This window comes from Trypanosoma cruzi, genomic scaffold, assembly GCF_000209065.1.
Source record: "Trypanosoma cruzi strain CL Brener 1047053517031 genomic scaffold, whole genome shotgun sequence".
Classification (NCBI taxonomy): Eukaryota; Euglenozoa; class Kinetoplastea; order Trypanosomatida; family Trypanosomatidae; genus Trypanosoma; species Trypanosoma cruzi.
In genome coordinates this window covers 33,468-43,319 of record NW_001849514.1, presented here as the reverse complement: position 1 = coordinate 43,319, position 9,852 = coordinate 33,468, and the positions used below count along the sequence as shown (strand labels likewise).

The following is a 9,852-nucleotide window of genomic DNA, read 5'->3' as shown; positions in this document are numbered from 1 at the left end:
TGGTGGTGTGAGGGTGTTGTAAATTGACCGAAGGACAAGAAGTGAAGAAAGAAAGGGGGAGGCGAGAGGGCAAAAAGAAAAAGAAAAAAAGAATTTGGGGAGGAGCGTGAGTCAGGGAGTGAGTGACTGTTGCTTTGCATACACGGCCATTAAAAAAGCTGGGTGATATATATATATGGAAAGGGAGAGCTCCATGACTACCACCGGCGGCGAACAGGCAGTTTCAATGACGACGGCTGTAGAAGATGAGAGCAATACAAAGAACATAAACGCAAACATTGCAGCGGTACCAATGAACATTGCTGACAAGTCATCACCGCGCGTTCCAGCGCATGTTTTGCACTGTGGCGTGAGGGATTCCAAGCATCCGCCGTCGGTGGTACCGGCACGGACTTCTTTTGCGAAGGACGGTACACATGAGTCGGAAGACACTGTCTTTGTTACTACGCTGACAGTTCACCCTCGTTACCGACGACATCATTCTCGCTCTCAGAGCAGCTTTTCGCTACAGAATGGCAGCGCACGCTCGCCAACACATTCTCGAATGAGCAGCCGCGAGCAATTCTCATGGGACTCCATCGCATGGAAGGAACTGGGTCCGGAGCTTGGGCTTGCTGCAGATCCCACAAAAGAATACCTGCGTCTTGGTTGTCTCTCTTCAGAATGTTTTCATGGCCAAAATGACGCGAGAGAACAGCCTCCTAGGAGACATACGCGTTCTCTCGCAGCATGGGACAGGAGTGAAGTGGAAGCACCTGAAAACGGGGACGAAAAGGACTCGGATAAGAATGAAACCCAAGGGTATACCACGCCAATTGGCAAAAATAAGTCCTGCACCGAATCCTTATTTGAGACCGCACCACTGGGTCACCAGCAGTCTTTTAGCTTACTCAGTCAAAGGGAAGCTTCCCAACAAGGTCGAGAATCTGTGGGAGACGAGATGGCTGTAAAAGCGGAAAAGGAAGCATGTGAAACCGATGCAAAGTGCTCCATTATGACACATATTCTTGTAAAATTTAAGCAATTATATGGCGTATTTTATGTGCCAAAGAGTGAATGGGGGACGTTTGCCATCGGGGATCTTGTCTCTGTCGAAAGTCATGGGGGCGAAAACATGGGTCGTGTTGTGGGGGATCTCACAGCTCATATGAGCAACGAGTCATTAATTCCAAGCCATTTGGCCCAACTCCCTCGCGAGGTTCTTTATCCGGAGGACGCGTCAAAACCTCTGGAGACCGTGGAACCTGGAAACAACAAGGAGAAACTACTACGACTTCCACGTGTTATTCGTCGTGGAATGAACAAGGGGAAAAAGCGAGTATATTATGCTCGTCGTCGCGAAACGGAGGCATATAACGTCTGTCAACGACTGATTCGTGAAAGAGGGTACTCTTTGAATGTATCTGGTGTAGAGTATCAGGTGGATTTTAAACGTATCACCGTTTTTTGCTCAGGACTATGCCCCAGTGCGAACCCGACCGAGCTTTATCTTTTTATTCAGCAGCTTGCGACGCTTTTGCGCGGGTCTGCGGTTGAAGTACTTTTCTCTATGGAATGTCCGGCCTCCCTTGAGGTTACGAGGGATATTACAAAAGGAGTGTTTAACGATATTTATGCTAGCATGGCAAAGTCTCAGGAGAACGAAGAAGCGCGGGCTTGTCCACGAACACCGACGTCAGCCCATCATACGCCTAATGTGCAGCGCTCCTATCTTGAGGGGGCAATGAATCCGGCTGCTAATCCGCCCGTTGTACCTATGTTTGGGTTGCCGCCACCTGTTCCACCAGCGCCGCCGGTGATGATGCCAGCCGTTAATATGGGTGCGTTGTACGGCATGCCGCCCGTCCCACCCCTCGGCTGGGGATGGCCGACACCACCACCATTTCTTGGTCTCCCCAATGTGGCGCCAGGTATGAGTGGAAGAATGTAGTATGCAGAAAGAAAAGGGGGAAAAAAAAAGGTGGGGGAAAAAGAGAAAATCATTGATAATGCCATGATGAAATGTTATTTTTGATGGAATGGGGCACATATCTGGGTGAGAAATTAGTAAGGAATTTGTTCTTATTTATATAAATATCATGTGGAAGAGCTGCTTGTGAGAGATGCTGATGAGTGGAGGAAAAGAAGAGGATGAGAGAACAACAACAACAAAAACAGAAAATAATAATAATAACGGGATGATAATAAAAGTAAATAAGGCGCACAGAAGATTATTACATACATTCAGCAATACAGTGGGAAAGGATGTAAGTACACATTTACATTCATATGCATTTATATACACACGAACAATTATTGGGGGTGTGTTGAACGGATGTGCAACCAGATGAGGCTAAATAAAGGGGACGGAGAAATAGAAAGAAAGAAACAGAAAGAGAAAGAGAGGGAGACGGCTTGTTTCACTACCCTTTTTCTATACCTATTTATTGGTTTGTTTCTTACGACACCGCTTTGGAAGGTGGCGGGGCCGCAACTTTTTTTCTTCTCTATTTTTTTTTGTTTGTTTGTTTGTTTGTGTGGTGGTTGTTTTCTTTTTCTCTTTTTTTTTTTTTTTTTTTTCCTGATTTTGTTGTTCCTGTCATCCCATTCACTCCGCTGTTGCCCTTCACGCGGAGAGGAGTCCGGTGGTTGCTGGGGGCCCTTCAAAAAGGCCACCACTTTGTGGGTTCCCAAAGAACCCGGTTGTTGTGGATTGAATTATGAACACGTTTGTTTATTGGTGTGCAGGCGTTGTATAAATCTTAGCTGAATTGGAATATCAGACGTGTTGAATCAAACTGTATTCTCCCGTTTTTATACTTTCTCCTTCTAGGAATATGTACGAGACCTTATCCATCCCCTATATTCAAATACATGTATGAGTACATGTGTATGTATTTATAGATAGTTGTATAAATATGAATGGGGTGACAGGGGTGAGGATTTGTCATGTTTTTTTTTTTTTTGTTTGTTTGTTTTTATGTGAAATAGTTTTGTGTACGAGAGGGAAACTGTGCAATATCTTCCATAGATGGGAAATAAGGTTCCGGAAGAAGGAAAAAAGAAAAGAAAAACGCATCCTGTTTACTGAGATGTGAACTTTGTTGTTGTTCTTGTTGTTTTTTTTTTTTTTTTTTTTTTTTTTTTCCTCTTTTTCGTTTTTAACTTAAAGGGAAAAAACTTCTTTGGGGTTTTTCCATCTCTCTCAGTTTGACAGCAAAGAAATGATAAATGCTTGGAAGGGAGTAAAGGATCAAAGAAACTAAGGGGAGAGTGGAAATAAGAAGAAGGGGGAAAATAACAAAAAAAGAAAATGTTTTTTTTTTTTTTTTTATTTGGTGCGCACCATATCCCTATGCTTTTCTTTTTTGAACCTTTTTCCGGTCCCTCATGGTGATTTTCCTTTAGTTTTTCTTTTTTTTTTTTTTTTTTTGCATGTTGTTCCTTTCAAAGTGTTTTTTTTTTTGGTGTTTTTTTCTTCTCTTTTTTTTTTTTTTTTTTTGCTATTTACGCGGTGGAAAATTTGCTGCCTAATGACAATGGGGTAACTAGACAAACGCAGTTCTTTTGCCTCAATCCCGCTGACTCTTAACGTTACCCTCGTTGGTGACATATGCCGGTCCATGTGTGTGTGTGTGTGTGTGTGCATGTGTGTTATTTTTCTCTAAGGGGCGCCGAGGAAGGAGGCATCACTTTTTGCTCCTTCCGTACTGGGCCTCATTCCTTGGCGCCCGCAAATCCAGAAGACTCATGTGGCCGTTTTTCTCTTGTTGCGTGCACCTCCGCGGGAGTGTATTGCCTTCATTTGTTGTGCACACTTTTTGTTGTTGTTCCTTTTTTTTTTTTTTTTTTTTTTTTTTTTTTTTTTGCCACTGAAGGCACCAGTGTTTCCCGACAGGAAGTGAGAAATAGAGGGAGTTGTGTGTGCTTGTGTAGCAAAAGGGTGGCTTAATAAGAGGTATCGCCGGGGAACGGATAATGCTGCTGTCGCAGCGCATTGCTGCTCTCCAACGTGTGGAGTTGCAGCTTCGCCGTATTCTGAAGGAGGAGGCTATTCAGCGTCCCCCCTCTTTGTTTCACCCCGGCGTGGACATAAGACAAAATGGAGAGGCTCAAAGGAGAGCTGCCGTGAAGGACAAGTTGCTCTTTCGTCACGTGCCGGTGGCTGTCTCTCTACTGGAACGCAGTTTTCTCTCCCTTACAAGTTGCAAAAAAACGGCACCGCAAAAAAGGGTTAAAGATCACGAAACACAGCCGCCCAGGGAAATGAGTATGAAACTTGTCCCACCGCCGTCACAATCTCATAGCGGTGTGGGACCAGCTTCTCCGGAGAATTTTAAAACAGATCTGCAACAGGGAACCATCTTAACGGCATCCACTGCACTAAAGTCTCAGGAACATTTCATGCGCCAACCAGAGTATGCCCTGCGTTTGCTTTCTTCGCTGCATTTTATGGAGCAGGAACGGCGAAAACTTTATCGCCATCATATGAGTCGGTTGGAATCCAGACTGCAGAATACCGAGCAAGCGTTACATACTGTGCGGAAAAGACGGGAGGACACGGTTGCGTTAAACGCCGCCCGAGACGCTGTGACAGAAGCTAAGGCGGATGTTACGCTACTTCAGGGTTCTCTTCTCTCACGCCCATACATCTCGGCAAGGTTGTGGCGCCTTTTGTTGCGTGAAGAAATATGGGTGACAGCGGTACGGGATTTCCCAAAGCAGAAAGGCGGTAATGGTGTCGGCACTGCCTCATCGGTAATTGTGATGCTTCTCTCTCTTACTCGTCTTGGCTTTGGGGCACTGAAGGACTCCCTCAAGGGACATGCATTGAATACGCGTGCGCCAAGGTTTGTGGCTTCTCTTCCCTCACGGAGGATGCGTCGCAGGAAATTGGCTCGATTAGAATTAAAGGGTGAAAAGGGCTTAACTGTTCCTGCCTCCGTGCTGGTACCCGTCAACTCGAATGGAGATAGCAAAGACCCGGCGGTGCTGATGATGATGGAAATGATGACAACGTCAGAAACGGCAAAAGAGGAACCCCCTCCTTCAAGTGCTTCCAAAGCAACCGTTGAATTAAGCATATCTGAAACGAATTCTACAGGTGATTCAATGAAGAGGATTCCGCCTTTGCGGTGGCTTCCACCCTCGTCTTGCGAAGTAACCTCATTGGTGCTGGAAACGCTGGCGATGTGCTCCCATGTCTTGCCATTACTGGACGTAAACGCCATTATCACTTGCTATGGAGAAGCGCAAGAGCTATTTGATCTTCTTTTGGTCTTGCAGGCATCAGCTTCGTCGCTTTTGGTATTATACGCCAATGAGGGGAAAGGAGAGGCCACCATGCACCAGACACTACGCCGCCTGGAAGATGCAATGATGAAGTGTGGTGAGAATGCCAAGGGTGCCCTGGTCACACAGATGAATGAGATGTCATTGTTACTTCCTCCAGTAAAAGCAGCACGACTGTTATTTGGTCTGGAGTCGATGAAACTTATTCAAACAGAAGAGCATGTTTCGCAAAAATTGCTCATGCAGCTTGTAAAATGCATGTTTCCTCAGTTGTCGACGGGCACACAGAGGGCACTTTTGGAGAAGTCTAGGCAAAATTCTCTTTTTGCCTTTGCTACGCGGAGCCAACGGGCCAAGTTGCATCGTGAGCATGGTAAACAGGATACTGAATCTGCTCTTTTAAACTCCGTTCGAGCGAGGGCACGTTTGCAGCAGCGACAAATGCAAGCGGCGCTTCGGATGAAGCACCTTGAAGAGGTTAATAGTCAGAGTGTCGGGCAACTTGCAGAAGAACTTTCGCCACATTCCCTTCTTATTCTATTTGACGTGTTGGTACGTGCGGCGCGCGATGCACCGCGGCGGGGAATGGAGGTGCAAAGTTGTTTCATTACAGCAGCACTTTTTGTTGTGGAGGCAGTTTGTGTGGCAAGGGCACGCACCCCGTCTAGCAACAGCGGCGCGACACTTCAGCCGGACGACTTACCAAGTCTTCTTTTCACTCTTAGTGTGCTGTGGCCTCTTGTGACAGAGCGGTACCAAATGTTTCGGAATGTACCGAACGACCGCCACTACAACCCGAATCACGGTTATATTCCCCGCAGGTATCGTGGTCAACAGGGAAGTGGTGTAAGCGACTCCGTGGCAAAGTCAGAGCTAATGATTGTGACTTACGTCAGAGATATGGTTTTCAGTGCCGTTAATGCAGCAATGGCTGAGCGCGTGCAGCGGGCCGAATCGGTTACCGAACCAAACAATGAAAGAGAACTGTGCCATACTCTTTCTTTAAAGGACATCATGCGAATCGTTGACGCACTTTTTGAATGGGGAAAGACTTCACTGACGAATAAGAACAGCATGTCTTTGGAGACAACGGCCCGTCTAATGAAACGACTCTTGGTGGCTGATTTACAACTGTGGGACGAACTGCGTCAATTAAACGAAAAACGGCGAGAACAATTCATCTGCCGGCTGAGTGATGTTCTTCTACGTTTGAACATGATGGACACAACTGTTACACAAGTCCTATTTTCAGTGTGTTGAATGCGTCGTTGGGAAGAGGTACGGCGTCTGGAGGGTTGTGGCGAAATTGAGGCGATGAGTGCTTTCTTCCAGTTGTTTCTTATCGCTGTTGTTGGATATATGTTAAAGTGGTAGCTTCTGCTCTGGGCTTTTTAACTATTTAACCACCCTACATGCTCCGGCCCCTTTTTTTTTTTTTTTTTTGCACCGTTTTTTTGTTTGTCTTTGACTTTTTCTTCTTATTTTTGCTTGATACTTTTTGCTTCTGGGGCTGCTGGAGCTGTTTGGAGAAGAAGGAGAAAGGTGAGGAGAATAGTTTTATTTTTGCAATCTTGTTCGAGGTGGCTTCCGCAGTTGAAGTTGAGTCATTCATGACATCTAAAATCTTCACATGGGCCGTCCGGCTTGGCGGCGTTGGCGTCTTTGGCGGTTTTGGCGCCGCGGTCAATTACAAGTACAAGTACGAATACATAACAACCGATGTGGCAGCGACAAAGCATGCCGTCTCCATATTCTCCAAAGACACCCGCCGGGAGTTTTACGACGTTGCGGTGGTGGGTGGTGGTATAGTTGGTCTGGCGGTTGTGAGGGAAATAAGAAAGCAGTTTCCCAATAAAAGCGTCATTTTGCTTGAAAAGGAGGCGGATGTTGCCCAGCATCAGTCGAGCCACAACAGTGGTGTTGTTCATGCAGGGATGTATTATCCTTCAAACTCGCTTATGGCTCGTTTATGTCCAAGAGGACATGATCTCATGATGGAATATTGCAAACGGAATAATCTTCCTTACGATCGTGTGGGCAAACTTGTTGTTGCCGCCAATGAGTTGGAGATTCCAGCGGTGCAACGGTTATACAAACAGGGCATTGAAAATGGCGTGCGCGATTTAAAAATTCTTGAGAACGAAGAGGAAATTAAAAAAGTGGAACCCAACGTATGCGGTGTCTACGCCCTATATTCCCCGGATACGGGCATCGCAGATTTCAGTGCTGTGGCACGCCATATGTTAAAGGAGCTATATGAGGGCTCAAAAGGACTCTTTAATGCGCAGTTTCGATTTGAAGCTATGGACTTTGTTGGATTGTCATTTGAAGAAGAAGAAAAGAAGGCGCCATCAGAGATGGTGCTAATTCGTGGACGTGAAGAGGGGCAGTTGGGTCCTGAGAAAACAATTGCGGCTAAAAATGTCATTACTTGCACTGGTCTTTCAAACGATATTACTGCGAAGCGATCTGGGCCAATACTAAGCAGAATTGGAAAGAAAGTGACTCAAACCTTCAGTTTCCGTGGACGTTATTACCAGTTAAAGCCAGAGGCACGCGACCTCGTCAAAATGAACGTCTATCCCGCTCCGGATGAGACGAGGGGACTCAGCGTCGGCGTTCACTTCACACCAACGGTGGATGAACGACGTGGGCGGCAGGTCATTGTTGGTCCCGGGTCTGCTGTGGCAACACATCGCTATGGGTATTCGCCGTATTGGTTTGATGCCGAGTACTGCTGGCATTCGGTTACGAGCCGAGGCGGCTGGGTAAATTTTGTAAAGCATTTTGACACTGTAATTCGGACGTTTTGCGTCGACGCCAGTCGCACGGTTTTCCTCCACGAGGCTCGTAAGCTGGTACCTTCACTTAAAGACTCGGACGTGGAGGAGAGTTTCTGTGGTGTGATGGGTTTGGCAATTGCAGAAAACGGGGCTCTGGAGTCGGATCTTTGCATTGAGTTATCTCGGCCTCGCACTGTCCTCTCCGCAACTTTGAAACCAAAAAAAGTCATTGAGGTGGTGGAGAATGCGAACACAGACGGATCATCTACAAAGGGTCAAAATAACCCACTTATTCTCAATTTACGTAATGCACCTAGCCCTTCCGCTACAGCATGTATGTCCATTGCGGAAAGTATTGTTGCGGTTGTCAAAGAAGGCTTCAATTGGTGAGTAAATGCTCATCCCCCCTTCCCTTTTTTCTTTTTTTTTTCTTCAAATATGCACTTCTTTTGACCAAGAAAAAAAAAGGTGTCCTGGTGATCTTATGGTCTGATCCCTCACCGTGGTGTCACGGTCGATCACCCTGTATTATCGGAGTAAGCCAGGAGACGGCAATAATTCCCTCACAGGATTTTATTTTTATTTTTTTTTATTTTTTTATTTTTTTTTTTGTGGGCACAGGGCTGGCGGCATCAAACAGCGCCTGGGCCAGCCGCGTCCTGCTGGGATACAGTTATAACGCAATGGGACCTGGGGGTGGGTGTTAACGCAGTGTGAGCAATCGAACTTATTTGGGAAAACACAAAAACAATAAAAAAAGAAGGATTTAACTGTTGGGACGCAGTAAAGCGGGGTGGGTGGTGGAAGAACGCTCAAATTGCTAGAACTTTTTTTCATTAATTTTTTTTTTAATCAAATTAAAAGTAATTTCTTTTTGTCTGTTGTTTCTGAAAGCTTGCAAGATAAAAGTTCCAGCTGTCCCGTGTCTGATGAAAACGACAGACAACAATAATTTATTTCCCAAAAATTTACAATGCAATGCAGCTTGTGACAAGGCGTTAATTTTGAGAGGGAATTGAGTTGATAGGATGACTGATAGATTGGACGGCGTCCACGAGATGCCCACGACCACATTCTGAGGCGGAGTGGTCCAACGGCACTTTCTTGACTTTCTTTTTGCCCAGCGAATAACCCGCCATTGAGCCACCACGTGGGCGGCGTTCTCACCATTAGCGGGCAGCCAACTCTTTGCAAGGCGGGGCCAATACAAAGGAATGAATTGCGCTTTGTTGCGACACTCTGTCGCTGCCATCACCGTGCCGAGGAACCCTGAGTCCATTCGAGCCTCTCTGAAGAGGAAGAAGCACACCACTGTTTGGAGCAATTGGGCGGCACTTGAAGGAAGGCAGTTGGCGCTGCACTGGCTCATATGAGTGCGCCCGGGCTCAGTTGGAGGCTAAAAAATATTGGTGTGCAGCTCAGATGCCCACGTGCAGTTCCGTGCGGTGCGCATCCGATTGGCGCCGATGCAAAGGTTGCTCATGGCCCTCACTGGGACGGCAACTTGGCGACCATCAGCGCTCAGCCAGGCCCGTCACAAGTCTCCACCACTTCTGCCGCGGGAAGTTGGAATGCTTCCCATACGGCAGAGGCAATCGGAAGATCATGCAGATTCATGACGTGCCAGGGGGATTAGAGCTGTTACTCGGCCCACGGGGCACACAGGGGCCCAAGCGGGGAATCTGTGGGAGGCGGGGACTCGTACGGAGGAACGCGGTCGCACCATTTGACGGCGTATTGGAATGCATAATGTGTGCAACGCCTGGCCACAGCTCCTGGATGCGTCTTGGGTCACCTT

General features: G+C 46.8%; 3 protein-coding genes across 3 annotated transcripts, besides 11 other annotated features; all 3 read left to right on the top strand.

Moving 5' to 3' along the window:
- Positions 1 to 9,852: a sequence feature (heterozygous, Esmeraldo-like haplotype).
- Positions 176 to 1,930, top strand: Tc00.1047053511037.40 (hypothetical protein, conserved; the record flags this gene model as incomplete). Its single annotated transcript, XM_801111.1, has 1 exon — positions 176 to 1,930. One exon carries the CDS (start codon positions 176 to 178, stop codon positions 1,928 to 1,930), a length of 1,755 nt encoding a protein of 584 aa, XP_806204.1.
- Positions 2,349 to 2,390: a sequence feature (CT-rich).
- Positions 2,475 to 2,559: a sequence feature (A-rich).
- Positions 3,099 to 3,142: a microsatellite.
- Positions 3,274 to 3,316: a sequence feature (AT_rich).
- Positions 3,388 to 3,481: a sequence feature (A-rich).
- Positions 3,604 to 3,634: a microsatellite.
- Positions 3,798 to 3,847: a microsatellite.
- Positions 3,958 to 6,531, top strand: Tc00.1047053511037.30 (hypothetical protein, conserved; the record flags this gene model as incomplete). Its single annotated transcript, XM_801110.1, has 1 exon — positions 3,958 to 6,531. The coding sequence occupies one exon, from the start codon at positions 3,958 to 3,960 to the stop codon at positions 6,529 to 6,531; it is 2,574 nt and encodes an 857-aa protein (XP_806203.1).
- Positions 6,697 to 6,778: a sequence feature (A-rich).
- On the top strand, positions 6,882 to 8,444 carry Tc00.1047053511037.20 (hypothetical protein, conserved; the record flags this gene model as incomplete). Its single annotated transcript, XM_801109.1, has 1 exon — positions 6,882 to 8,444. The coding sequence occupies one exon, from the start codon at positions 6,882 to 6,884 to the stop codon at positions 8,442 to 8,444; it is 1,563 nt and encodes a 520-aa protein (XP_806202.1).
- Positions 8,626 to 8,665: a microsatellite.
- Positions 8,882 to 8,917: a sequence feature (AT_rich).